This window comes from Sapajus apella, unplaced genomic scaffold, assembly GCF_009761245.1.
Source record: "Sapajus apella isolate SASKATOON/1434 unplaced genomic scaffold, GSC_monkey_1.0 scaffold175, whole genome shotgun sequence".
In the NCBI taxonomy this organism is placed as follows: Eukaryota; Metazoa; Chordata; class Mammalia; order Primates; family Cebidae; genus Sapajus; species Sapajus apella.
In genome coordinates, this window is record NW_022437115.1 from 1280668 (window position 1) to 1307964 (window position 27297).

Consider the following 27297-nt stretch of genomic DNA (forward strand, 5'->3'; position numbering starts at 1 on the left):
GGGCTTTCACCATCTCAGCTAGGCTGGTCTTGAACTCCTGACCTCAGGTGATCTACTCGCCTTGGCCTCCCAAAGTGCTGGGAATACAGGCGTGAGCCACCGCGCTCGGCAGGATGCCTACTCTTTACACTTATCCTCGGTAGCATGCAGCCAGCATGTTTCAGATGAGCTGCTACAGGGGCAGCAATCACTCTCCTCTTAGCAGATCCAAGCCTGCGAGGTCCAGGTATCCCCCCTCGTCTCCCACACACAAACGCTGGGCAAGGTGGCCCTGACGTGCTCCACCAGCAACATGCACTCCAGGAATGACCACTTCCCATCCTGCCTATAGGTCATCAGGAAAGCCTGGCAATGTTTTCCCAAAATAAATATGTCTATGTCCATGAAATCACCCGGTACCACCAGTCACCCTCCCAAAATGGCACCAAGAACAGTGTGCGTAGGATTGTTCTCTGTGGAACCAACCCTTTCTTGATTTTTCTCCACCTGAACTTATAATACGAGAGGGTGAGTGAGCATGTATTAGTGTCAGCCACTGCAAACCTTTTTTTCTGAGACAGAGTCTCGCTCTGTCGCCCAGGCTAGAGTGCAGTGGTGCAGTCCCAGTTCACTGCAACCCCCACCTCCTGGGTTCAAGTGATTCTCCTTCCTCAGCCTCCCGAGTAGCTGGGATTACAGGCGTACACCACCACGCCTCATTAACTGTTGTATTTTTAGCAGAGAGGGCGTTTCACCATGTCGGCCACCCTGGTCTTGAACTCCTGACTTCAGGTGATCCACTCACCTGGGCCTCCCAAAGTACTGGGATTACAGGTGTAACCCACCAAGCCCAGCCTCCAAATCCTTTCTGGTGTTGCTAGAAAAGCCTAATACCTTTGTTCTGCATGTCCACACTTGATTGGTCCCTCAAGGCTGTACTCAGGGCATTTCCAGAAGCTTCCCAATCACCAAGAGGAAAGCTAAATTTCCCTAAAATAGTGCAAACCAGCCGGGCATGGTAGCTCACACCTGTAAACCCAGCACTTTGGGAGGCCAAGGCAGGCAGATCACGAGGTCAGGAGTTCAAGACCAGCCTGACCAAGATGGTGAAACCCCGTCTCTATTAAAAATACAAAAATTAGCCAGGCGCAGTGGCTCACACCTGTAATCCTAGCACTTTGGGAGGCTGAGGTGGGTGGATCACCTGAGATCAGGAGTTCAAGACCAACCCGGCCATCACGGTGAAACCCCATCTTTAAAAAAAAAAAAAAAAATATTAGCCAGGTGTGGTGGTGCGCACCTGCAGTCCCAGCTACTGAGGAGGCTGGGACAGGAGAATTTCTTGAACTGGGAGGTGGAGATTGTAATGAGCCAAGACCGCACCACTGCACTCCAGCCCGGGTGACAGAGCAAGACTCCATCTCGAAAAAAAAAAAGACAGTGCAAACCGGATCATCAGCAGGCAGCTGTCAACCATGCTCCTGAAAAAGGCAAACTCAGACTTCTAAACAGTCTCCATGCCCCCCTCTAGTAGCTCAACTAGACAAACCTACCTCTTCAAATTTTTTAGTTTTTGCAACTTCACAAATCTGTCCTATCATCCGGATGCGATTGTTGAGGCCACATTCCACACTCAGTTCCTAGAGAAAGATGAAAGAAGAAAAAGGGGCCACCGCTCAGGTCACAGTGTCCTTAACTGCACGTCACAAACCACCTAAAGACTCGCACTGCATTTTCCAGACTAGAGACTTAAAACACATATTTCTAAACAGATATTACTGGCTCACACCTGTAATCCCAGCACTCTGTGGGGCTGAGGCGGGTGGATTGGCTGAGGTCAGGAGTTCAAGACCACTGGCCAACATGGTGAAACCCTGTCTCTACTAAAAATACAAAAAAATTAGCCAGGCGTGGTGGTGCACGCCTGTAACTCCAGCTGCTCGAGAAGCTGAGACAGGAGAACCGCTTGAACCTGGGAGGCGGAGGCTGCAGTGAGCAGAGATTACGCCACTGCACTCCAGCCTGGGTGACAGAGCAAAACTCCATCTGGAAAAAAAAAAAAAAAAAAGTTCTGAAATCAAGATTCACCAAGGGGCTTAGTGCTCCAAACTGGGGAGTTGAAATATACAATTTTTTTCATGACTACAAATTTTGTATTGATATACAACATAACATGAATTATACCATTAACAATTTCAACCTGTACAATTCAGTCTTTTTTTTTTTTTTTTTTTTGAGATGGAGTCTCACTCTGTTGCCTGGTCTGGAGTGCAATGGTACAATCTCAGCTCATTGCAACCTCTGCCTTCCAGGTTCAAGCAATTCTCCTGCCTCAGCCTCCCGAGTAGCTGAGATTATAGGCGCCTGCCACCACACCTGGCTAATTTTTGTATTTTTAGTAGAGACGGGTTTTCACCACGTTGGTCAGGCTGGTCTTGAACTCCTGACTCTCAGGTGATCCGCCCACCTTGGCCTCCCAAAGTGCTAGGATTACAGGCGTGAGCCATTGTGCCTGGCCCAATTCAGTCTTTCATATAATCACAATTCTTGCAGCTATCTCTGCTAATTCCAGAATATTTTCATCATCCCAAAAGAAAATTCCATACCAACTCCCTCTTTACCCCACCCCTGGCAAATATGAATATACTTTGTGTCTGAATGCATTGGTCTAGTTGAGCATTTCACATAAGTGAGTTGTGCAGCACAGGGCCTTTGTAACCTTCTTTCACCCGGCATGTTCTCCAGCTTCATCTGTGTTATAGCATGGTCAGCGCTTCATGTCTTTTTATTGCCAAACCACATCTCATTGTATGGATGGACTAGATTTCATTATCCATTCATCAGTTGATGAACATTTTGGTTATTTCTAATTAGAAAACTTTTCAAGTACAAAAATTCAGCATTTACTCATGGGCAAAACACAATGCCATGTATGTGTGACAAAGACACAAACAAACATAAAAAGTAAGGACCTAGCCCAGGTGCAGTGGCTCACGCCTGTCATCCAAGCACTTTGGGAGGCTGAGGCGGGCAGATCACCTGCGGTCAGGAGTACAAGCCTGGCCAACATGGTGAAACCCCGTCTCTACTAAAAATACAAAAACTAGCCGGGTGTGGTAGTGCCCACCTGTAGTCCCAGCTACTTGGGAGGCTGAGGCAGGAGAATTGCTTGAACCCAGGAGGCGGAGGTAGCAGTGAGTGGAGACTGCGCCACTGTACTCCAGCCTAGGCAACTGAGCAAGACTTCATCTCAAAAAAAAAAAAAAATTAGCCCGGCATGGTGGCAGGCACTTGTAGTTCCAACTACTTGGGAAGCTGCACTAGGAGAATCCCTTGAACTTCAGTGGCAGAGGTTGCAGTGAGCAGAAATCGCGCCACTGCACTCTAGCCTAGGTGACAGAGCGAGACTCAGTCTCAAAAAAATAAAATAAAATAATAGAAGAACCTACTTCTCCCCAGAACTCACATATTATCATTTAACACCAGGCCATATCCTTACCTGTGGAAATGACGATACTCAGGCCACATCTATAAAACAGGCTTTCTTTCATCAACGTCTGAGTACTAACTCAAGTGTGCCTACAGCCAGTCATCAAGATCCTGACTTTCCGAGTCTCCTGAGGAAGGACATGTAGGCCTCCAAGTACTGGAGACAACGTTCCTGTGCAGACAGTCACCAACAACCCATCTCCCACAGAAGCTGGTGCGAGGCCAACCCAAACTTCCCTGCTCAGACGCTGCCGCCCACCCCGCCTGACTTCTCTCTAGCCCAGCAAACACAAAGGCAGCTCACTCACTCTCAGAACTTCCGCGGTGATGATAAACTCTGTTTGTTTGCCCTCTGCAGACCTGGGATTTGGCCTCGGTGTTCCCAGTCCCAACAGATTCTTAAACTTCTCCTTCAGGCCTGAATCTTTGCTTGTTGGCTTGGCCATGGTGGGCCAGAACGCACCAGAAAACCCCTCTGTGAAGAGAAAACAAACATGGGGACATCTGAGCAACAGCTCTGCCCACCTTCCCCACTGCGGACCTCCAGTCGTCAGGACCCTGGGTCTCTGGTGGGCATAACCTCTCCTCCCACTGCCCCTGGGAGAGCTTAACTACAGGCCGCAGCCAGGCACCCAGGAAAGCCTGGGAGATACCAGGCCTGGTGGAGGGAGCTCTCTGCTCAGACGCTGCCGCCCACCCCGCCCGACTCAGTGCACGGGTTAGGACGGCCGCCGCGAGGTCCAGGGAGCCCCGACGTTTGCCATCCCTCCTCTCCCCATGTGGAACAGGAGCTGTCAAGGAACCGCCTGCAGCAGAGACCCGCTCGCACCCGCCATGACTTCAAACCAAGGGATGCTCGGAGCTCCGGTATCGGAATGCAGTGGGCGCGGGTGTGGCCTGGGACCCGGACACTGCAGGGTCCGCCTCCCCAAGCCGCTGCCCTGCGGGGACCGGGCCACAGTGTGGCCCACGCGACTCACCCCACGCCGCGCCACCGCGCGCCGGGTCTCCCCGACGCGGAGAAAGGCGCACCCACTCGGCCCCAGACGCCGCCGGAAGCGCGACTTGCGCTTCCGGCAGCGGCACCGCACGGAGAACCCCCGCGGAGTTTGCTGGGAGTTGTAGTTCTGGTCCGCACTCTGGAAGAAAGGCCGGCGAGCCTTGAGTCACGTGACGGAGCCGCGGGGGCCGCCGGAATGTGTAGTCCGCAGGAGTTCGGCATGAACGCCTGGAGCGCGAGGATGCTGACCCGGAGCCGGAGCCGGGGACCCGGGGCTGGGCCGCGGAGGTGTGGGGAGGAGCCGGAGCCTCTCCGTAGGGGAGAGGCTGCAGCAGGTAGCGCCGCGCCCTGGCCGGAGCAAGGGAGGAGGCGGGATAGGGGCTGCAGGCTGGAGTCCCCGGCCGCCACCTAGCTGCGCGGGCAGGAGCTGTAGACCCGGCATTCGCGAACGATTCCTTGATCCACGTGCGGCCCTACGTTCCCATCTTGCGCTCTTTTCCCAAAAGACGCGGTCCACCGGGGCTGGGTTTCGGGCACTCGGCTCGGCTGCCCACTTTTGCCCCGGGCAAAAAAACGCTTCCCTTCCCAGCAGCCTGCCTGGGACTCCTCACTCCAGGCGTGTGGGCCCCGGCCCCGCCCTCCTGCAGTGAACTTGCTTGTCTCAGACAGGCTGGGCGCCAAGGACACACCCAGCCAGCAGCCTGCTCCCTCAGCTCGAGGGTGCCTCTGAGGGAAAACAGGAAAGGGCATGGCACTCATTATATTTATCCTGCAGCCGTTAAGGACATGTTGAGGCCCAAGCATGGCAGTGAGCAGAGAGGGACACCGACAGGGCCCCTGCACCAGTCCCGCCGGGACTTCCGCAGAATTGGCCAGAGGGGGATTCCCATAGGCACCCAGGGGCCCCAGGCATGGCAGGAACTGCTGCAGCTGGGAGCAGGCAGGTGGTGATGCCAGCCAGGGTGACAGGAGCTTTGATGCCAGGACAGATTTTGGAGTTTATTATTGGCAGCAAAGGGAAGTCAATTAGGAGATTTTATTTAAGACAGATTCTTGTTCTGTCACCGAGGCTGGAGTGCAGTGGCGTGATCTCAGCTCACTGCAACCTCTGCCTCCCAAGTAGCTGAGACTACAGGCACCCGCCACCAAGCCCGGCTAAGTTTTGTGCTTTTAGTAGAGATAGGGTTTCGCCATGTTGGCCAGGCTGGTCTCGAACTCCTGATCTCAAGTGATCCACCCGCCTCAGCCTCCCGAAGTGCTGGGATTACAGGTGTGAGCCACCACACCCGGCCAGCCAAGAGTTTTTTTTTTTTTTTTTTTTTTTTTGGAGACACAGCCTCACTCCTTACCCAGGCTGGAGTGCAATGGCGCGGTCTCGGCTCATTGCAACCTCTGCCTCCTGGGTTCAGGCAATTCTCCTGCCTCAGCCTCCTGAGTAGCTGGGATTACAGGCACGTGCCACCATGCCCAGCTAATTTTTTGTATTTTTTAGTAGAGACGGGGTTTCATCATGTTGACCAGGATGGTCTCGATCTCTTGACCTCGTGATCCACCCGCCTCGGCCTCCCAAAGTGCTGGGATTACAGGCGTGAGCCACCGCGTCCGGTGTGCCAGCCAAGTTTTTAAAAGGGAGTGACACAACCTGATCTGGGTGTTACCAAGTTGTCTCTGGTGCAGTATAGAGGATGTACTGGGGGCACCATGGTAGAGGCTGTTGCTAGGGTCATCGTGGGACCTGGACCTTGTCAGGGTCGCTGGCATAAGGAGGGCTCACCTACCCCAGACTGCAGAGGGCAGAATACCCCAAGCATATTAGATGATGGACAGTTGTGGCATGAATGAGCTAGCAAGCAGGATGGTACCCCTACCCTACCTTCACCTATGGCCCCACCAAAGGGACTGGGTGGTGCTTTTTGCAGAAAGAAGGAAAAGCCACAGCTCCATGAAGCATCAGCGGAAAGCACGGAGACTGTGTGTGGCCTATGAGGGCTCAGACAGTGAGAAAGGTGAGGGGGCTGAGCCCCTCAAGGTGCCAGTCTGGGAGCCCCAGGACTGGCAGCAACAGCTGGCCAACATTCGTGCAATGAGGAGCAAAAAGGACGCACCCGTGGACCATCTGGGGGTCGAGCACTGCTATGACTCCAGTGCCCCGCCAAAGGTAGGCAGGGGCCTCATCTGCCCAGGTGACCCCCCCCCCCAGCAACATACTTGTTTCCTCTCTACCCGGTGGCTCTTGGCTGGCAAGAACCTTAGACCAAGCTGAGTTCTAATCCTGTTCCCTATTGTAGAGACAAGCAAACTGAGGCCTCTCTGAGCTTGCCCAAGCCCTCATTGGCCACACACAGTCTCTGTGCTTTCCACTGATGCTTCACAGGGCTGTGATTACGAAGCAATCATAATAGTAGTGGCCAATAGCTATTCAGTAGTGATGGGCCACATACAGTTCTTTTTTTTTTAATGAGACTGAGTTTTGCTCATCACCCAGGCTGGAGTGCAATGGCACAATCTCGGCTCACTGCAACCTCCACCTCCTGGTTTCAGGCCATTCTCCTGCCTTAGCCGCCTGAGTAGCTGGAACTGTAGGCATGCTCCACCACACCCAGCTAATTTCTGTATTTTTCGTAGAGACAGGGTTTCACCGTGTTGGCCAGGCTGGTCTGAAACGCCTGACCTCAGGTGATCGTCTGTCTTGGCTTCCCAAAGTGCTGGGATTACAGGCGTGAGGCACCGTGCCCGGCGCACATACGATTCTAAGCACTGAGATAATTCGTTTAAGCTTCACGTTGATGTAGGGAGGCAGGTACTGTTACTGTCCTGGTGTTGCGGATAACCCAACACACCCAAACTAGACCTGGGCGTGAGGGGAGCCGGGCCCAGGGAATCACCCAAGACCCACCACCACCCTGGTCCCTGTCACTGCACAAGCAGGTACGCAGGTACCAGGTGCTGCTGTCACTGATGCTCTCCAGCCAGACCAAAGACCAGGTGACGGCGGGTGCCATGCAGCGGCTGCGGGCGCAGGGCCTGACAGTAGACAGCATCCTGCAGACAGATGACGCCACGCTGGGCAAGCTCATCTACCCCGTCGGTTTCTGGAGGGTGAGCCCTGCCTGTAGCAACCAGTGCTGGGGTGGCACTGGCCCAGGAGAGACCTCAGAAGGCTGAGGGGGGCTGTGGCGGTGCAGGAGGCAAGGGTCAGGCATCTCTGGCCCCAGGGTCCCCTGGAGCCCCCATCCCAGGCCGTGGGGCCGTGATGCCTGGCGCCCAGTCCCAGCAGCTCCTTGGCCTTCCCGTCTGCATCCTCCCTTCCTTCCTTTGCCTCCCCGCCTCGCCGCCTGCCCACCCCCTTTCCCTTTGTTTACTGCAAGCCACCCCGGTGCGTCACCCCCTCCTGTCCAGAGCCCCCCACCATCCAGGAGCCCCGGGGAGGCTGTTCCCCGACCCCACCAAGCACTGGAAGGTTGTGGGTGGATCTGTTGAAAGCAGCTTGGTGGGTGGGGCGGCTTCCCCTTGGCACCCGTGTGGGCCGCAGTTTGTCAGATGGGTTTTAAATAGCCCTCTCCACTTGGGCACAGGATGGGAACCACCCGGCAGTCCTAGCAGCTGGTGGGGAAGCCCCAGCTCCAGCCCTCCTTCCTGAAGGCCCAGGTGCAGCCAAGACCCACTCCTGGGAGCAGCTGGCGTGCCTGGGTGCTGGCAGGGCACCAACAGGCAGGGGAACCTGAGCCAGACCCTACACACGTGTCATTGGCCTACCTGAGTGGGAGGAGGGGGTCAGGCCTGCCTTGGGCCTCCCTGCTGCCCTCCACTCATGCCTGCCTCCTGGGGGGTAGGTTGTGAACAGGTACCTTGCACATGTCCTGGGCAGGTGACAGGTAGCTCTGGCCACCTGTGGGTCTCCTAGGCGCTGCGTCCTACCAGGTCAGGCTATGCCCCTGCCTCTAAGGCTGAACCCACCCCATCTTACAGAGCAAGGTGAAGTACATCAAGCAGACCAGCGCCATCCTGCAGCAGCGCTACGGCGGGGACATCCCAGCCTCTGTGGCTGAGCTGGTGGCACTGCCTGGTGTCGGGCCCAAGATGGCACACCTGGCTATGGCTGTGGCCTGGGGCACCGTGTCGGGCATTGGTGAGTGGCGCACACTCCCAGAGGGCTGGGCTAGCTCTGGCGCACTGGCTGCTCTTGGGATTCCCCACATCCTGGTGACCTGTGTTTCCACCTCCAGCATCCTTATTCTCCACTCAGCCGTAAGGTCAGAAAGGTACTCACACAGCTGAGCCAGGCCAGCCCCACTCAGAGACAGGTGCTGGGGCAGGAGCTCACAGGGGTGGAACACCTGTGTATGTGGGGCTCTCAGGGAGGCCCCAGGCTAGACTCCCTACCTGTGCTGTATTCGGGAGCAATGTGGAGGGTGGAACTCCCCCTTTGTGGGGTGGAAACACTGATGGTTGTGCAGGGAGCTGCTGGGGGCCTGGCCTGGGCCCAGGACCTCTAGGAAGGCCCCTGAGGTCATCCTTCCACTGAGAGCTGCAGGGCAAGGTTGGGTGAGCCAGGCCAAAAGGAGGAAGTGTGTTCCTGGCAGAAGGAACAGCATCTTCAAAGCAGGGAGGCGGGAGAGAGGGCCAGGAGCAGGAAGTTCTGGAATGAGATGAGGGCAGAGTGGGGAGGTGACAGCTGAGGAGGGAGTATCACCTCGGCAGGTGGCGGGGGGAGGAGTACTGAGAGGGAGGTGCTGGGGGCACGGGGCAGGGAGGGTGGGGAGGGAGCCCTCCCTGAATCCTTTTCCCAGGTCCCGGTGTCTCATCCTGGCACCTGAGGCTTTTTGGCAGTGAGGTGAAGACAGACCCCTGGATTTGGGGTGGGGCTGCCTCCTCCTGAGCTTTGCCCAGAGGATTTGGGGCACCTAAGGCCACATGCAGCCAGATCCAGCCAGTCTAGAAACCAGGGCTTGGCCCTGCCCTCTGTGTGTCCCCATCCCAGGCCCCTTTGGGTCTCCTACAGGGGGCCTTCCAGCACTGCCTGGCAGCAAGAGGGCCACCGGGGGCTGAGGGCCTTGGTTCTGGGCAGGGGGCTATCTGGTGAGGTGAAAAAGCCAGAGCCAGGCCAGGTGCACCGGGGCAGGGCTTCCTCCCACCCAGACTCCCAGCGCCACCACCTGCCAGGCTCTCAACAGACACTTGAGCTTATCTGGGTGGCTGTCCTTAGCTGCCCGTGTCCCTGGAGTGCTGCATTGTGGTTGGGCAGGGCTGTGGGGGAAGGTCCCTGCCCACAGCTAGGCTGGGAACGGGCTTTGGGAGCAGCAGGCACAGGAGTGGGAATACCTCCCTCTCTGGGTATCTATGGGCCTGACCACCTGCCAGAAGACCCCAGGGCTTCCTCCTACGGGTTCCCAGAAAGAGAAACACTCTCAGTTAAAACACCAGAGTTGGCTGAGTATGAGGGCTCAAGCCTGTAATCCCAGCGATTTGGGAGGCTGAGGTGGGTGGATCACCTGAGGTCCGGAGTTCAAGACCAGCCTGGCCAACATCATGAAACCCCATCTCTACCAAAAATACAAAAATTAGCCAGGCATGGTGGGCCATGCCTGTAATTTCAGCTACTGGGAAGGCAGAGACAGGAGAATAGCTTGAACCCAGGCGGTGTAGGTTGCAGTGAGCTGAGGTTGGGCTATTGCACTCCAGCCTGGGCAACAGAGCAAGACTCCGTCTCAAAAAAAAAAAAAAAAAAAAGAGGCCAGATTGCACCATGGCACTCCATCCTGGACGACAGAGTGAGACTTCGTCTCAAGAAAAAAAAGAGGCCAAAGCCACACAGTGCTGGCTCCAGTCCCAGCCCTGCGCCTCCTCGCTGGGTGACTTTGGGCAAGGCACTTGGCTTCTCTAAGCTCTGGCCACACAGCAGTGAGGGAGTCCTCCTCACTCACTGTCCAGCTATGCAGGAGGCTCACATAACGTGATGTGGCCCGACTCAGCCTTGGGTCTCCTAAGGAGCATGGCCACTTCCATTAGAGAGGAGGAAAGTCAGGCTCAGATCCCCAGGGGTGGGACCCCTCAGCCTTGGAGGTCTCCCCACAACCTCAGACACATTTTTCCAGGCAGGTGACGGCAGAGCAAAGGAGCTGGTGCAGGGCTTGGCTTTCTCTTTGGCAAACACTGAAGGAGGAGGCCCGGCTAGGGCTGCAGCTGGCCGGGGCGACCGGGTGGGAGAAGGGAGCCCTGATGAGCACGCCTCTGGGGTGGCCAGCTGAGGGGAACGGGGGCCAGAACCCAGGGGGACAGCAGCTGCCACTGGCCAGGCCATGCTTCCGCTCTGTCCCTGACCACTGCAGTGGCACGTGCTGGCCCTGCAGCCAGTGACCTCATGCCAGCCCACTGGGAAGAACTGTTGCCACCCAGCCTGGTGACCAGAGCCGGTGTTTATGCTGGGCGGGGCCTCAGACCACAAGTGATGGACAGAGGAAAACCTGGCTGGGCCCTTCCTGTGCCAGGGCCTTGTTCCTGGGGAAGCTGGGGGCTGACAGGTGCTTCAGAGTCGGGATCCTGCTGGGCCTCGGTTTTGGCATCCGTGGGACCTCATGAGGATTTGCTGAGCCGGCCAATCTCTCAGGCAGGGTCTGGCCCCAGCAAGCGCGTGTCCGAGTGAGCTGTCACTGTTGTTGTGGGAAACAGAGCCCGAAGCAGAGCCGAGTCACCACCCCTAAGCCCTGCCCAGAGCAGAGACCCTACCACCCACACACCCATCTTGCACCAGGGTTGGTGGGAATGGGTCAGCCCAAAGCAGAGCCTCCACCAAGGCTGGCTTAGGTGATGGGAGGGAGGCCTGCACCCCACTAGAGGGCTCAGCCCCTGCCCCAGCACCTCAGGGGCAGCCGAGATGGTCACATGTAGGCTTGCAGTTCCAGTCTCTAATTGGAGGGCCACGGGGGTGGTGGCAGATTTGCCTCTGGGAGGGGAGGGGCATGGGCTGGGCTGGTGGAGTGTGCCCCATTCACCCCGCTTGGCCTTTTAGCAGCAGTGGACACGCACGTGCACAGAATCGCCAACCGGCTGAGGTGGACCAAGAAGGCAACCAAGTCCCCGGAGGAGACCCGCGCTGCCCTGGAAGAGTGGCTACCCAGGTATGGGTATGTGGGGGGCTTCCTTGGGGAGGGCTCACCCCACCTGCCCTCCGTCAGCACTGACCCAGCCCCTCCCCCACAGGGAGCTGTGGCATGAGATCAACGGACTCCTGGTGGGCTTTGGCCAGCAGACCTGTCTGCCCGTGCACCCTCGCTGCCAGGGCTGCCTCAACCAAGCCCTGTGCCCAGCCTCACAGGGTTTCTGAGGGCTGTGCGGCTTCGGCCATGGTGCCGCTATGGCTGCCGCCTGTGAAGTGCCTTTGCGCAGGAAGCCACACCTGTTGAATAAAGCTTTGGGGTGTTTGCAGGTGGCATCTGGCTGATGTCTGTCCCTGAGGGGCCGGGGGCCTGGGAATCGTGTACAGGCGTGTGCGCGTGCACACCCATGCTTGCGTGTCTGAAGCAGGGCCGCCTGGGAGGCCGGCTGGGGACGTGACAATCTTTGCTGTGTACTCAGGGACAGGGAGGGAGGAAGTGGAGAGAGCCAGCTGCAGCCAGCTGCTGGAAGTCTGCTAGGGAAGCAGCTCCTGGGCAGCTGGCTTGGGACCCTGGCCCCTCATTATCCATCACCCGCCCCCTAGCTTCCCAGCCTGGACACCGCCAGTGCCTGAGCTTGCATGCCCGCAAAGCCCAGCCTCTGCCAGGGTCCCACCTCCCTGTTTACAGAGCTCCCCAACCTTGAAAGAGACACTGGGGACCCAGGCAGGAAGCCACAGGGTATAAGGCTAGAGGTCACGGAGTGAACTGGGCAAAGGGCCATGTGGGTGTTGTGTGAGGCCAGATGGCTTCACAGGGAAGGTGAAGGTGGGAGGCTGAGTCCACCAAATAGGGAGGTGGGTAAGAGCCCAGGATGAGCCACACAGCAGCGGGTCCCATGGGGGCCAGTGGGGGACAGCAGCAGGGCGGGGAGCAGATGGATGCAGGGCAGGGGCTCAGGAACGAGACTCAGTTTCCAGCTGCTGAGACTCGGGGAAGGGGCTCCCTGAAACAGCCTCATCCCTCTACTCCTCTCACCCGGCAAGGAGGAGGCTCAGAAAAGACAGAGGCATGTCAGTCCCAGGCAGGGCCTGTTTATTCTGAGGGCGCGCATGCGCTATGGCTTACGAGGCAACAGCGGTGCCGGTCGATCAGTCACTTCAGGGGTGTGGGGCCCAGGAGGGAAGAGCAGTCAGCAGGATGTCCACAGGGGAGCCCGCCAGGCAGGGCTGAGCCAGAGGTCTAGAGTCCTTCCTGGGTGCCGCTCTCACACACCTACATTCCCCAGGCCTGGAAGCTGCCATGCGGAATGAGGGGCCTGTAGAAAGGCCACCCTCTGCAAGGACATGGGGCCTCCATCCTTGGGCCCCTCGGAGAGCCCAGGCCCTGCACTCCAGATCCCCAGCAAGGCAGAAGCATACAGGGTAGCTGGGTGGGGAGCAGGGCCTGGCCTAGGAACCCCCACACCAGGGTGGGCAGCTCCCATGGCCACATCCAGCCTCCCTGGCCTTACCCCAAGGTCCCCACAAATAGGCTGGGGGCCCCAGCTCAGCCACCCGAAGTCTGAGGGACTCCCACTCAGGACAGCCACTGCTGAGGCCGGCAGGGGTAGGGGGTAGGGGGTGGGGGGTGGGGGGGCCAGGGAGGAAATGGTTTGCAGAGAAAGGTTTTATTGCAATTATTTAGAGTGCGTCCCAAGGGGGAGGGGAGGGGGGCGCTCTGGTATTAAGTGGAAACATGTGTGAGCTAGAGATCTTTTTGGAAAAAAAGCAAAAACACAAATTCCTTTCAGTCAGCAGGCCCAGCAGAGCAGCAAAGGCCCTCACCCTGCGGCCGCCGCTCTGCCCCTCTGTCTCTCTCTCTCTCTGTCTCTCTCTCACATCTCTGGGTCTCTCTCCCCCTATCTTGCTGCCACAGGCCCCCAATACCTAGCGGGCAGGGGCAGGATGGGGGCTCACGGGGACTGGGGCTGATTTCTGGGCAGGGGCAGGATCACCCTCCAGTCCACCGAGGCTTGGGGAGCTCGGGGCGGGCTGAGGCCCAAGGTCCGTGCAGGAGGGGTCCCAGGGCCCCGAGACAGGCAGGGAGGGGCTCAGAAGTTGCTGAAGATCTCTCGCTTCCGGTTCCAGTCCATTTGTGGCGCACGCTTGTTGACTCTCGTGGCTCGAGCCTTCTCCTTGGCCTCGGCCGCTGTGGGGCTCAGGTGGAGGCCGCTCTCCTGGAAGGGGTCTCGCTTCCAGGCACTGCCATCCTGGGGTGGGCATGGTGGGTGGGGTGCCTGGAGTGAGCCCTAGTCCCACACCCCAGACGGTAGCCCCTCCCAGGAACCAACCACCAGAGGCCGCCTGCTGGGGCTGAGGCAGTGGGCTCTCAAGGGCTTCCTGGAGGCACAGACCCCCCTGCCCTAGCTGACATCTCCACAGATACCCACCCCGAGGTCTCTGGCACCCCCGAGTGTAAGCTCAGGAGAGGAGTGGTGGAGAAGAACATCCATACCTCAGTGTCCTTGTCTGAACCAGGCAGGTCACTCCGGGACGAGCACGCAGAGCCACCATTGAGCTGGGAAAGCAAGGGCAGGTTGTGGCTTCAGGGCTCCCGCCCAGGGAGCCGCTGTTCACAGACAGACACAATACCTGCACACGCACACACACACGCACACATGCACACACCCCACAGCTGTGTGTGCTCCTCCACTCGGCTGTGGCCTCGGACCTCAGGTGCGCTCCAGCTGCGGCAGGGCAGGCACTGGGAACCCGGCAGTAACAGGCGGGTATCCTGGCCGGCTCATGGTGCAGAGGGAGTCTGGGCACAGTAACGGCCAGCGTGACCAACGCCTGTAGTGAGGCCACCGCCAGCTCCCTTAGGAGGCAGAGACTGGAGAGCTTACCAACTCTACCAGGTGGGGCCTAGGAGGGGACGGAAGGCAGCAGCCCCAACCCCAGGCGCCCCATGTAGCTTGGGTGTGGCACTGACCCAGGACTAGATCCACAGGGGCATTAAAGGGAGGTGACAGGGCTAGAATTGGGTGTCACTACCACACCTCCTCGAGGACAGGGATCTCCAGGGAGAAGGGGGCCTCTGTCGGCCTGAGTACCCCCAGAGGCACCGTGTCTCATGGCACCCCATCCACTCACCTGGGCAGGGCTGGTCCCATTGGTGATGGGTGTTGGCAGAGGACCTGTGGGTGGGGACAGCGTGTCAGTGGCTGCTCAGCCACCACACTGTGCCCGCCCTGTTCCCCCGGGCCGTGGCCCACCTTCCACGTGCTCCTCGGTGGGGATGACCCGAAGCCGCTTGAAGTGTTCGTCTGTCTCCGGGTCCACCACCAGTAGCCGGGCCTCATCCTCCCGGGCCTTGATGCTGGCCACAACCTCGGAATGGCGCAGCCCCTCCACGTTCTGCCCATTCACCTGCCACCACCAGCACACATCAGCCCTGAAGTGGGCCCAGACAGCCCCCCACACCACGTGGCCAGGTGTGGCATCAAATATTCATCACAACCACTGTCCGCCGAGGCAGCAGGAAGCACGCCAGCTCAGGTTCCCAGCGTCTCCTTCCTACCTGCAAGGACCCGGGGGCCCGATGTGGACGGGCACGGGGTACCCGGCACCCTGCAGCCCCAGTGGGTCGGTACCTCAATGAGCCGGTCCTGGGCGCGGAGGCCAGAGCGAGCAGCAGGGGAGCCAGGGTCCACAGAGCGGATGTACTGGCCGGGACGCGACTTGTCACTGTGCAGGTTGAACCCGTAGCCCTGAGGTCCCTTTCGCAGGTGGCAGAGCCGAGGGCGCAGCTCCCTCAGGGGCCCACTGACATCCTGCAGGCCCGAAAGACAGGATCAGTCTCTTGGCTCCAGCCTCCTGCCCTGAGAGGCTACTCTCAAGTGGAGCTGCCCCTGCCCAAATTCAGTACCATACCCCCCCACAGGCAGGCCCAGGTCTCAGGGGCAAACGCTCCAGGTGCCCTGGCTGCCTGTGACGGAGCTCTAGCTGTGGGAACTTTCGCAAACCTGTTTCTAAACCCTGGAGCCTCCCCAATGGGCCCAGCAGCTTTTCCAGGTTGCTGGGAGAATTCTCTGGGCTCGAGGCCAGCGCAGTGCACAGGCGGGTGGGAAGAAGCGCCAGGTGGGACGAACTGTCACCGTCGGCCTCCTAGGCAGCTGTCCCCGAGGGCCCTGCCTGTGTGTCCCCCTGCCCCAGGCTCGCCTCCAGAGCGTGGGCCAGGCGCTCCTAGGCCAGCAGTTTTGTTTTCTCTCCAGAGTCCGCGAGGCTGGCTGCTGCGGTGGCGGCTCTGTTTGCTTTCACATTCCGGGAAAATGAGCCGCCCCACCCCCATGGGCCCAGCAAGCAGGGACTGGGGCCGGAGCTTAGAGTGGACAGGGCACAGAGCGCCTCCTGGTCCCCTGAGGGACCCTGATACCATCCCAGGGCCCTGCCCCATGTTACCTCTGGCATCCTGCAGTGGGGCTCTGGGCCAGGCCCAGTGATCCCCCCAACCAGGGGCTGGGCCGGGGCGGGTGAGGTGGCAGTGGCCAGCGGCTGCCCGTGCTCAGATAAACATGGCGGTGGCTGGAGCAGGCGAGCGACAGCTCAGGTTTCCAGGGAGTGCTAGGCTTGAGGGTGTGTGCAGGGGACAGTGTGCAGGCAGGGTGGGGGCCACCCGGGCCCCTCCCTCACCTCCTACCTCCCTGTGTGTCCCTAAGGGACCATAGGCCAGGCCAGGGTCGGGCTAGCATGGCAGGAGGGGCACTCAGACCTCAGGAAGGCAGGTCTCCAGGCCTCAGATACCCCCGACCCCTCCAGCCACCCACCTTCAGGCTCACTCCAAACCCCAATGGACTGGGAACAGCCATGCTAGTCAGGGGTAGGGGGGGCGCCCCACCAAGGGCGCACAGGGTCCTTCCCCGAAACGCCGGTGCCCTGTCCCCTGGGCTCAGGCCCTGCCCTTGGTCTGGAACACCCTCCTCCTGTCCTGCCTGCCAGGCACCTCTTGTGGAGCCTCCTGCCCACCCTCTGAAGCCTCTCCACATGGCTGCCACCCAGCCCATCACACCAGGAACTCCAGGGACAAGACTGGGGCTCCTCAGCCCCCCAGGGGCTCAGCTGGGCTACATGGGTTGAATTGGAGGGTACAAGACCCCCAAAATCCCCAGGGCCCTACCACACAAACCCGCCCTTCCTCCAGACACACCTGGTGGCACAGGCGTGGGGCTTTAAGGCTGACCCTGACACCTGCCCATGGAGGCGCCCCTCAGGGATGCATCAGAGCTCAGCCCCTGAGGCTGGCCTGGCACAGAGGGAAGGTGTGGGGACAGGAGCCCAATTTGGGAGGGGAAGTGCGAGCGTGACGGGCCAGGCTGCAGACACATGTCACAGGGTCACAGACACGAGACGTCCAAATACACCTTGGAATACGCATAGCCGCCCACACATGTGGCCGGCCCCACAGTGCTGGCCCCGCAGCCCTTCCCACACCTGCACAGAGGCCTGCAGGGCAGGGTTTCTCAAGGCACCAGACAGGAAGCAGGATCTGGTGGGGCATCTGGGGCCCTGAGGCCAGGCCAAGGCCCCCTCCATGTTCTCGGGGTCATTCTGGCCACCCCTCTGTGTCTTGAACTCTACAAGGCAAGAAGTTCTGCCTGTCATCAAGCCTAACCCCTCCTCATTGTCAGCAGGGTCCTGCGGTGCCAGGCATGGCACTAAACCCTCAGGTAGAGGGGCTGCAAGATAGGGGCCGGGGTGGGCTGCTGGCAGCACATGGGGCAGGGCAGGGGGGCCCAGAATGCGGAGGAGCTTGGGCGGGGCTCATAGCTCACATTCCTCCTCGCTGCCCTGGCTCAGCACACACTTCCTGCCACCTCCTGCCAGGCCCTCTGGCTCCCATGGGCTCCAGGCTCCCTCCCCGCCAGCGGCCAGCGCAGAGCCGGGCCATCCCTGGTCCCCCAGCCATGCCTGTGTCCAGACAAAGAGGCTGCATTGGGGGTACCCTGGGACCCCCCCCCCAGATGGTGACGCACCAGCCCTGGCAGAAAAAGACCTCCATTGTTGCTCAGGGGCCGGCCTGCTTACATCAAGGTCCCAGAGTCCCCTCCTCCCACCCTGGGAGGCTGAGCGGCGGCTGGTTCCTCTAAGCCCCCCCTTCCTCCCACCCTACCTGACCTGTACCATTCCCTGGGATGGGCTCCGTGGAGGGGCTCCTGGAGCCCAAGCAGGTGGTGTGGCACTCCCAGAGCGTGCCATGACAGCAAGACGGTGGCAGCGGGTGTCCAGCCGGGGTGGCCTGAGCTCTCTGGCCGACCCAGGCTCCCACCCGACTTATCTACCTCCCTCAGAGGCCCTGGCTCCCCAGGGGTGGGTGGGGACGTGAGGGCTGAGTCACTTTGGGGAGTAGGGTGATGACTGAGCCCACTCCCCTGCAAAGGCTCCAGCCCGGCGCCCCCCACCCGGCTGGGTTTCCGTCCCAAGAAAGGAAGGAAGGAAGCTGCTGGAAGGCCCTGCCCTGCCCCGCCCCAGGACCCAGGGCTGGGGGGACGGAGGAGTCCCGACCCTAGAACACAGGACAGCGCTGCTGAGGTTCCAGAGAACAAGAACCAGGGGAGCCTGGAAGCCCCCACAGGGATCGTGTTCCACCCACACAGCCGCCTCCCGCAGAACTGTCACTCCCACTCGCTCTCAGCCGCTGTCACCCTTCACCTGCTCTTAGCCCCCAAAGCCCTCCAGAGGGGGGTGGCACATGGACTGGGAGCAGGGGATGAAGGGCCCGGGTCTGCCACCACCTCCAGAGCCTGGCACCGCTGGCCGCCCTGTCTGTTTGGGGGCTGTCCCTTGTCATCACCACAAGGATCAGCTGCACTGCAGCTGTGACCATCCCTAGCCTGGTGTGGCCCAGGCCTGAGTCATCACTAACTAGGCTTTAATGGCCCCAAAAGGAGGGTCAACCACATCAGTTCCTCCCCTGCCCACCTCCCTATCCCCAGCCAGGACAGAGGACACGGAGAACCACCCTTAGCTCCCAGGGGGCACCCAGGGGTGGGCCCTCTCCATCCTGCACCAAAGCCAAACTACACACAATCCTCCCCAGGGCTCTGCCTCTCTGCCACCAACACCCCCACTGGAGCCATCCGTGCAGGGTAAGCTCTGCCCTCCCAGGCTCCCTGACCGTCTCAGGCTCGAGAGGTGCACCCAGGCTGAGGAGGGCAGGATCTGAGCCTGCTCTGTGGAGGTCAGATGAGGCCCAGCTCTTCCTGCCCATGCTGGAAGCTTGGGTAAAGAAACCTCAGGTCTCGGGCCAGGCACAGTGGTTCACACCTGTCATCCCAGCACTTTGGGAGGCTGAGGCAGGCGGATCGCTTGAGCCCAAGAGTTCGAGACCAGCCTGGCCAACATGGCGAAACCCCATCTCTACTAAAAACAGAAAAATTAGCCAGGTGTGGTGGCACATGCCTGTAATCCCAGCTGCTCAGGAGGCTGAGGCAGGAGAATCGCTTGAACCCAGATGTAGGAGATTGCAGTTGAACCAAGGAAAAAAAAAAAAAAGAAACCTCAAGTCTCGATGACAGAGAGAGAAGGGGAGACCTTGTTCCTTGGGTGTCCCCTGACCTCCTGGAGCCCCTGTCCTCAGCCAGACTCATGCACAGAGGGACCTGCCACTCAGGCCACCCTTTGTTCCTCTAAAAATACGCCCAGAGGAAGCCCCTCCTAGGGCTTCCTGCAGCCCCCAGAGCCTGAAATAGCAAAGGGGGAAGGTCCCACCCAAGGCAAGGTGCCTCAGCCACCGCACCCTCCAGATAAAGTCCGAGGGCCGGATTTTTCCACAGGAAGGTGACCGGTGCATTTGTGTCCAAATCAATGGACAAATGCCTGGGGGGAGGGGGAGCTTCCTCCTGGGGGAGGGAGGGTGCCTGGGAAAGAGGGAGGCCCCAACCCTCAGCCTGGAGCCAGGGCCTGGGCCAGCGAGCCCCCATGTAAGGCCAGCCCCCACCAACCCACCACAGGCTGGGCATCTTGGCCCTGAGCATTGCCATAGCCTACCCTCAAGCCCCAGGAACGAAACAGGTCCCACAGGACCTATGGCCAGCCCTGTGCCCAGGCTGGGCTCCCCACAGGGAATGCCGTCTCCCTGCCAAGACGGCCCCCGGGGCTCAGCTCCCAGGCGCAGCCAGCTCCAGGGGAAATGTTTGGGAAAGGGAGAAAGTCAATGTGCAGATCCCCTGCTCCCCCGGAAACTCCAGATCTCACACCTCCGACCCAGGCCCGAGGTTCTCAAAGTAGGGCCTGGGGAACCCCTGGACTCGATCCCCTGAAGGGATTTCTTTGAGAGCATGAAGGCGATGTCAGGATGTCCAGGAAGGCAGGACAGACAGCTTCAGGCTGCTCCTCTTGGCCCCCAGGCCTACCAGGCTGCCCCTCCTGGGGGCCACCTAGCTGGAGGTGGAGCAGGCCGCACCTCAACTTTTCTGGGTCTCCTGGCTGGGAGCAGGTGCAGGGGAAAGAAGAAGTGCTGCCCAGCAAGACTCCAGAAGGAACAACAGACAGGGTCCGTGGGCCTCCCTTATATCTAGGTGGAGGGTGTGCTCACCCTGGAGCCTCCTGGACCCCCAACTCCACTCCCATGCTCACTCCCTGCTCCCAGCCCCACCCATGACGGGCCTGGTAGAGTGGCCTCCTCATGGCGCTGCCTGCAGGGGTGACTGGCCCCCTCTCAGGCCTTCCCAGCATGCAGATGCCTCGGACAGACACAAGGACAGAGCCGCGGATGACTCCCAACACAGAACTGGGCACACGGACACCTGGAATGCCTCTTCCCAAGGTTCCTCAGCCAACAGGCTGGGGGCTGGGGAGGCGGTGGCTTGTCAGAGTGACCCCTCCATAGGGCAGTGGCTCTGGAGCGTCCCGGAGAAGAGGAACAGATCAGGATGCTCTGACTCCTCCCAGTTTAGAACACAGGCTGAGGATGGAAAGAGTGGCCCCCAGTAGCGAACAGGATGGTCTCTGGGGCAGAAAAGGAGCCCCAAAAGGCACAAGAGACCAAGACTTCTGGAGGGGAACAGAGGCAAGATTGCCGTCGAGAGACACTCTGGGAGAGGCTAGGGCGGTCCCTGTGGCCCAGCCCACCATACCTTCTTGCTGGTGTCGGAGCTGCAGCTGCCCACGTGTGCCCAGTCGGGCTTCGGCTCCCAGGGGTCGTGGGCGGGCGGGAGCCCTCGCTGGGCCATCTCCTCGGTGCAGGTCAGCTGCCGCCGGCGCAGCTCCTCATCCGTCTCCTGGTCCACCACCAGCAGCCGGGTCTGCCCCTCCACAGCCTTGATCCTTTGCACCACCTGGGACAAATGGGTGGCAGGGGCGGGTCAGTGGCCTGCACTCCGGTCCGCACATGGGCAGTGGCACCGCTCTGGGCTGGCCTGGGCATGCGGGCAGGCGGCTGGTCTGCATGGGTGGGTGGCTGCACCAAGAGGCCTGCCAGCCCCGCCCCCCACCCCCGGACTCCAGCGGCTCCCTCCCTCTGCTCCTGGGCTCTGGACACTAAAGCCCAGGCTGCCAGGGCTTCAGGGTCCTCCCAGGGCCTTGCTCTTAGCCCTGGGTCTTCTCCAGAGGGGGCCAGGCAGGGGCTGCAGGGTACGGCAGCTGGGGAGTCCTGTCTGGAAGTGACAAAGATGATGCCCAGCTGAGCTTCAGCTTTTCAGTCTTCTCGTGCATGTGCACGTGTGCATCCATCTATTTCAAAGATTGTATTTCTCTCTGGGTTCGAGGAAGACAAGGGTCTCCCTGGGCCCCAGTTTGGGTGTATCTATGCCCATTCCTGTCACTCTCTGCCACGCAGTGTGGGAGTCTAAACCCCTGACCCCAGGCCTTGCATCTCCCTGTAGACCATGACCATGAACCCATTCCCGCGGGACCTGCAGAGAAGGAAGAGCTGGGCTCCTGGCTTAGGCAGCCACACATAGCCTGGGAAGCAGGCAGGATTGAGGTGCAGCCGTTGAGGGGAAGGGGCAGGTGCACCTGTGGACAGCTGTGGCATGGCTGTCAGCGTGTGCGTGCAGGTGCCTGTGAAGTATCTGGACCACACAGGGGGCCAGCATGTACCCTCAGAGAGAAAGCAGTGCCCACTGGGCCATGGGGAGGAGGAGGGGCAGCCCCACTTCCACCTGAGGCTTGTGGGAGGGTGGACAGGGCTCCCCACCAGCTGCCGGGCTCAGCAGGGATGGTGAACAGATAGGAGGGGCCGAGCCAGGCCCATCTTCCCACTGGTCCTCCTCTCTCCCCATGACACAGAGTGAGGCAAAGGGAACCCAATGCCCAGCTGCTTCTTGACTATGTGTCTCAGACAAGTCACCCCAAATCACCAGCATCAGTTTCCTCACCTGTCCAACGAGGCTGTAACTGCCCCTCTTGCCCTCCTGGGGCAGAGGGGAGGGTCCACCATGACCTGTGTGTCCAGTCTTCGAGACCAGCACCCCCGGGACCTTGGATAAGCAGGTGTTCCCACGGCAAGGGCGGCAGTGACTGTCAGACAGCAGCCAGGCCCTCACCCTGCCAGCCACACCTTCAATCCCTCAGACCCAGGCCCCCAGCCTGATCCCCACCTTCTTCAGCAAACAACCTTACACAGCAGACACTCTGGATGGAAGACAGGGGGCAAGCTGCAGAGGAACAGACGGGTACTTGGTAAACAGGAGACCAGCTCCAGGCCTAGCCGAGAGCCAACCTGCTAATCTCTTTTTTTATTTGAGGAGTCTCACTCTGTCCCCGAGTGATCTCGGCTCACTGCAACCTCTGCCTCTTGGGTTCAAGCGATTCTCCTGCCTCAGCCTCCCGAGTAGCTGGGACTACAGGCGCAAGCCACCATGTCTGGCAAATTTTTGTATTTTTAGGAGAGTCGGAGTTTCGCCGTGTTAGCCAGGATGGTCTCCATCTCCTGAAATCACCATCTGCCCGCCTTCACCTCCCAAAGTGCTGGTATTACAAGCATGAACCACCTCACCCAGCCCCCACCTACTAATCTCTAGGATCCAGGACCAGCCATGTAGACAGGATTTGCTGGTGCTGTGAGGGATAGGGGACCTGGAGGACAACGGGTGTGTGGACACTGGACTCTCACCAGGGTCTGGAGGGAGTCCCCGGCCTGTGAGAGACAGACAGACTCAGGGGTCAGAACCCACAGAGAAAAGGCTCTGTTCTCATTGGCCAGAAGGCAGGAGGCTTCAGCCAATGTCCCCAGCCAAGTTAAGCAGACTCTAAGGAGGAGCAATGCCTTTGGAGCTAAGGAATGTGACTGCCACCAATGGCCAACTCCCACCTGTCCCAGACACACCTGGGTGGGACACACGAGAGTACTGACACACAGACTCACCAGCCGGCAGACACACAGTGACAAGCATACAGGCCAGGTGTGCAGACACACAGGCCTGGACACTCACGTTCCCACACAGTCCAGCTCTCACACGACCGGGAATCTAAACCTGTACACACACACACACACACACACACACACACACTTGTGCAGACCTGGATACACACACACTCCAGCACACACACAGGTGCAGACACACTGATACCCTTAGCGGGCCCCCTCCTGGGTACACACCGGCAGGCGCGTGCACACATGGCTGACCCCAGAGGGACCTGCACACACACACCCAGCTGTGTTCACACGCACACGTGTACACACACACCCAGGCAAAAGCACCCAGGTCTCCACCTTCCTGGTGGGGCCTCAGGCTGCCTGACACCCTCCTTCATGGCACACTGAGGCCAAAACGCAACCAAACAGCGAAGCCAACGGCCAGGAGCCGCAGTGCGGGCCCCTCCCTGCCAGGATACACCCCCACCCCGGTGCAAGGCTGAGCTTCCTGCGCCCGAACTCGGAAGGCGCCGGGCCACTGCCTCCCGGCAACGTCCGCGTCCTCCCCGCGGGACGCCCCTCGGACTCCGTGCGACCTCCGTGCGACCCCCGCCCGCCCCAGGGAGACGTGCTCGTGGAGGTGTGGGCGGACCGGGGGCGAGCTCGGGCCCCCACCTGGTGGTGCGTCTCGCCCTCCACGTTGACGCCGTTGACCTCGACCAGGCGGTCCCCAGCGCGCAGCGCGGCGGCCTCGGCGGGGGAACCGGGCTCCACGCGCCGGATGAACTGCCCGCGGCGGCCCTTCTCGCCGTGCAGGTGGAAGCCGTAGCCCTGCTCGCCGCGCACCAGGCGGCACAGACGCGGCCGCAGCGGCTCCGGCGCGGCCATGGCGCCCGCTGCCCACCGGCCGCCCGCGGGCAGGGGCGCAGGGGAGCTCGGGGGCTGCGACGGCGCTGGGCAACCGGCGGTGGCTTCGGCGGCTCCCGCTCGGCTCCAGTCGCCTCGGGCTCCGGCTCGGGCTCCGGCTGCGGCACCGCCCCCGCGCCCGCCCCTTCCCCGCCCCCGCCGTCCGGCCGCCCCCGCCCCCGTCCCAGCCATCGCGGCCAGGCCCCTGCCTCTGCGCCCTAGCAGTCCAATGGGGTGCGGGGGGAGGGGGCAGGGGCCACGGGACCCTCCAACCACCGGGACCCCTCTGTCTCGCCCCTACTCTGGACGGCCGCCTTGGTGCCAGCACCTTTGCCTTCTATCCCAGGAACATTTACTGGAAATCTACTGTATGCGCAGCACCGAGGCAGGTCTTCAGGTGGGAGACGGGTTGGAAAAAGGGTCTCCAGGCCAAGGGACTCTCCCCACAAAGGGGCCAAAGGGTAAGAACGAGGGCCACAGCCCTCCACCCTCCCCAGGCAGCCCTCCCCGACCCCCCTGCCTGTCTCCTCTCAGCTGTGCCTGATCCTGATCCCTCCTGCAGCCAGAGCTGCCCTGGGCCAGGGCAGCGGCTCAAGAGGGCCCAGGAGGCCAAAAGAGGGGGTTAAAAGTGACACGCAGCAACGCAGCAGCCACTATCTGCACCCTGGAGGCCGGTGACTGGGAGACTCCCTGGTCTACCCACCGTGTTCCGACTATCTGCACCGAGTCCATTCCCGAGCCCTCCCCACCTTATTTCCCTTGGCTGGGCCCCCTCACTTGTGTCCCAGCCCACCCCAGACCCGGACTGTGACTTTGCAGTCACAGGCTTGGATGTGGGGGGAGGGATCTGAGTCTCAAGGGTCTCTGCTACCTGCTCCTGAGATGGGATGCACTTCACTGAAGTGTCTGGGCTCTGAGCTCTGGGTGGTGGCCAGTGTCCACAGGCAGACCCCTGTAGGCCTCCCCTCCCCTGGCCCACAGCCGTCCACAACCGCCAGCTCTACCTGAAGCACGAGTGTCTCCCCTTCCCCAACAGAACAATCACCATCACAACAAAATCATTTATGGCTGAGTGCATTTTACCTGGAACAGCCATAGGGGCCCGGCCACTTTACAGATCTGAAAACTGGGGTCTGGAGAGGGAAGAGACCCACAAAGTTTCCTCAGCTCCATTTGGGCCCAGGGATGTGAGATTCAGAGTCCATGCTCTTCTCCACCCAGCTCTTCCTCAGTCTCCAATATGGGAAGGCATCTGGGTCCAGGCACAGCCTCAGCCTGCCCTCCTCCCCAGTCCAGCCAGGCCCCCTGCACATACCTGGTTCCCAGGAGTTAGGCACAGCCAGCCCAGGCAATTCCCCATGTGAGCAGGAGAGGCAGGCTTGGCGCAGTCCTCCTCTCCCTCTCCGCTCTCCAGCGCCCTTGGCCTGGGCTCGCCTGCCGCCCACCCAAGCACAGGGCCCGCCTCTGGGCAGCCTCCTGGGCCTTGGCCCCCTGGGTGCCCATATCCCGGCAGCTGCCCCTAAAAGCCACTTAGGCTGAGGCCCCATGGCTGCTCCCTACCCCCACCCCTGCAATTCCTGGCTGAGGCTGTCTCAGGCTCCCGCCCGGCTGGCCACCTCCATCTGTCTGTCTGTATGTCCAGAGGCTGCCTGTCCGGCCTGTGGCTGGCCTGCCTGGACACAGCCTGGTGCTGCCACCCTTCGAGCCTGTGAGGGTGGCTGTGGGCAGTGTGAGCCACCACACACCCCACACACCACTCCTGGTGAGGCTTAGGGGGTCACCCCACATCAACAAGGGCCACCCAAAACCTGGCAGGCTGGAGCTTCAGGGCAACACCAGTCAGGAAGGTGGCTGGATGGGAGCCCCCAGCAAGGTAAGGGGGTAAGGGGGCTTGCAGACCTTTCCCCTAGCTGGGGCAGACTCCCAATCAGCCTTGGGCATACATTAGCATTCCCTGGCCCAGGACTCAGCTGATTCCTCCTCCCAGTGACTGAAAATGGGATGGGGGGCCGGGAGCAGTGACTCAAGCCTGTAATCCCAGCACTTTGGGAGGCTGAGGCAAGTGGATCACCTAAGGTCAAGAGTTCGAGACCAGCCTGGCCAACATGGCAAATCCCCATCTCTACTAAAAAGACAAAAAAAATTAGCCATGGTGGCACACAACTGTAATCCCAGCTACTAGGGAGGTTGAGGCAGAAGAATCACTTGAACCCAGGAGGCAGAGGTTGCAGTGAGCCAAGATGGTGCCACTGGACTTCAGCCTGGGTGACAGCAAGACTCTCAGAAAAAAAAAAAAAAGGCAGGTGCGGTGGTTCACACCCGCAGTCCCAGAACTTTGGGAGGCCGAGGCGGGTGGATCACCTGAGGTCAGGAGTTCAAGATCAGCCTGGCAAACATGGTGAAACCCCATCTCTACTAAAAATACAAAAATTAGCCAGGTGTGGTAGCTAATGCCTGTAATCCCAGCTACTCGGGAGACTGAGACATGAAAATCACTTGCACCAGGAGGTGGAGGTTACGGTGAGCCAAGATCATGCTACTGCACTCCAGCCTGGGAGATAGAGTGAGACTCCATCTCAAATAATAAGAATAATAATTTTTAAAAAGATAGGATGGGGAGCACTGCGATGGAGGGAAAGGCCCCCAGGGATGGGAGGTCACACCCAGGGCCAGGAACCAAGGAAATATCACTGGACACACTGCTGCTACAAAGTAACAAAGGAGTCCCCAAAGCCAAGAAGGAGCTGAAGAAGGGCTGAGGAAGGTAACGGAGTAGCAAAGGGCTAGGCAACAAAGGAAGTGGGCCTGGCAAAGGGGGAGCGGGGAGCAGGGTGAATTGAGGCAGTCAGAGAGGAACTGCAGGTCACAATTTCAGAGGAGGTGCAGAGTCCTTGAGAGGGGACAATGAGTCCAGGGGCCTGGAGGAACAGGCAAGGAAGGGTGACTCAGCAGCTCTGGGAGGGGGGGGGAGGTAAACCCTCCCAGGCCTCTTCTCCAGCCAGCCCCCGGAAGCTCTCAGCCCTGCTCCCAGGCTGACCTCAGCCCTCACAGGTGCTGCGCTAGAGACAGAGCAAGGCGAAGGGAAGAGCCTGGGCAAAGGTGTTTAGGAGCTGTCAGGTGCTTGGAGTTTTAACAAAAGGGCTATGGAGGCTGGGTGCTGTGGCTCATGCCTGTAATCTCAGTACTTTGGGGGGTTGAGGCAGGCGGATCACGGGGTCAAGAAGATCGAGACCATCCTGGCTAACACAGTGAAACCCTGTCTGTACTAAAAATACAAAAAATTAGCTGGGCGTGGTGGTGCCCACCTGTAGTCCCAGCTACTCGAGAGGCTGAGGCAGGAAAATCGCTTGAACCTGGGAGGCAGAGGTTGCAGTGAGCCAAGATCGCACCACTGCATTTTTTGAGACTCCATCTCAAAAAAAAGAAAAGAAAAAGAAAAAAAGGGCCGGGCACAGTGGCTCAAGCCTGTAATCCCAGCACTGTGGGAGGCCG

The 27297-nt window shown here is 59.9% G+C and overlaps 3 protein-coding genes across 19 annotated transcripts in view; 1 reads left to right on the forward strand and 2 right to left on the reverse strand.

The window, feature by feature from the left end:
- The window catches only part of TSC2 (TSC complex subunit 2), a 37996-nt gene extending 33384 nt beyond the window's left edge, over positions 1-4612 (reverse strand). For 9 of the 13 annotated variants that reach the window (XM_032268193.1, XM_032268192.1, XM_032268186.1 and 6 more), the window contains exons 1-3: positions 4449-4586; positions 3777-3943; positions 1533-1619 (exon numbers count right to left, since the gene is read on the reverse strand). In XM_032268193.1, the coding sequence (XP_032124084.1) occupies positions 1533-1619; positions 3777-3914 (225 nt within the window). In that variant the 5' untranslated portion in view covers positions 3915-3943; positions 4449-4586. Of the gene's footprint in view, positions 1-1532; positions 1620-3776; positions 3944-4100; positions 4386-4448 lie in introns of those variants that run through there. The other 4 variants (XM_032268196.1, XM_032268188.1, XM_032268197.1 and 1 more) reach the window with 3 other exon arrangements.
- Positions 4613-4645: 33 nt separating this feature from the next.
- Positions 4646-11898, forward strand: NTHL1 (nth like DNA glycosylase 1). Of its 2 annotated transcripts, none has more exons than XM_032268208.1 (6): positions 4646-4803; positions 6388-6626; positions 7397-7567; positions 8438-8597; positions 11481-11586; positions 11669-11898. In XM_032268208.1, the coding sequence occupies exons 1-6, from the start codon at positions 4665-4667 to the stop codon at positions 11790-11792; spliced, it is 939 nt and encodes a 312-aa protein (XP_032124099.1). In that variant the 5' UTR covers positions 4646-4664; the 3' UTR covers positions 11793-11898. The 2 variants fall into 2 exon arrangements, with proteins under 2 accessions (XP_032124099.1, XP_032124098.1); XM_032268207.1 differs by having other exon boundaries at positions 11478-11586; positions 11669-11896.
- Positions 11899-12632: 734 nt separating this feature from the next.
- On the reverse strand, positions 12633-25532 carry SLC9A3R2 (SLC9A3 regulator 2). 4 transcript variants are annotated; one of them, XM_032268203.1, is made up of 7 exons: positions 25121-25532; positions 20678-20878; positions 15197-15376; positions 14819-14972; positions 14697-14740; positions 14059-14121; positions 12633-13813 (listed from the first exon to the last, which is right to left on the reverse strand). In XM_032268203.1, exons 1-7 carry the CDS (start codon positions 25163-25165, stop codon positions 13655-13657), a joined length of 846 nt encoding a protein of 281 aa, XP_032124094.1. In that variant the 5' UTR covers positions 25166-25532; the 3' UTR covers positions 12633-13654. The 4 variants fall into 4 exon arrangements, with proteins under 4 accessions (XP_032124094.1, XP_032124093.1, XP_032124097.1 ...); XM_032268202.1 differs by lacking the exon at positions 25121-25532 and adding an exon at positions 23575-23916; XM_032268206.1 differs by lacking the exons at positions 20678-20878; positions 25121-25532 and adding an exon at positions 17724-18885.
- Between the last annotated feature and the right edge of the window lie 1765 nt (positions 25533-27297).

Bases quoted from the DNA above. Each gene is read 5' to 3' on its own strand.
- NTHL1 (XM_032268207.1), top strand. From the start codon at position 4,665: ATGTGTAGTCCGCAGGAGTTCGGCATGAACGCCTGGAGCGCGAGGATG. The intron at 4,804-6,387 runs GTAGCGCCGCGC...TGCTTTTTGCAG, and splicing joins TAGGGGAGAGGCTGCAGCAG to AAAGAAGGAAAAGCCACAGC. The intron at 11,587-11,668 runs GTATGGGTATGT...CCTCCCCCACAG, and splicing joins CTGGAAGAGTGGCTACCCAG to GGAGCTGTGGCATGAGATCA.
- SLC9A3R2 (XM_032268202.1), bottom strand. From the start codon at position 23,787: ATGGCCGCGCCGGAGCCGCTGCGGCCGCGTCTGTGCCGCCTGGTGCGC. The intron at 20,879-23,574 runs GTGGGGGCCCGA...CATTTGTCCCAG, and splicing joins AGGGCGAGACGCACCACCAG to GTGGTGCAAAGGATCAAGGC. The intron at 14,122-14,696 runs GTGAGTGGATGG...TTGCTTTCCCAG, and splicing joins ATGGGACCAGCCCTGCCCAG to CTCAATGGTGGCTCTGCGTG.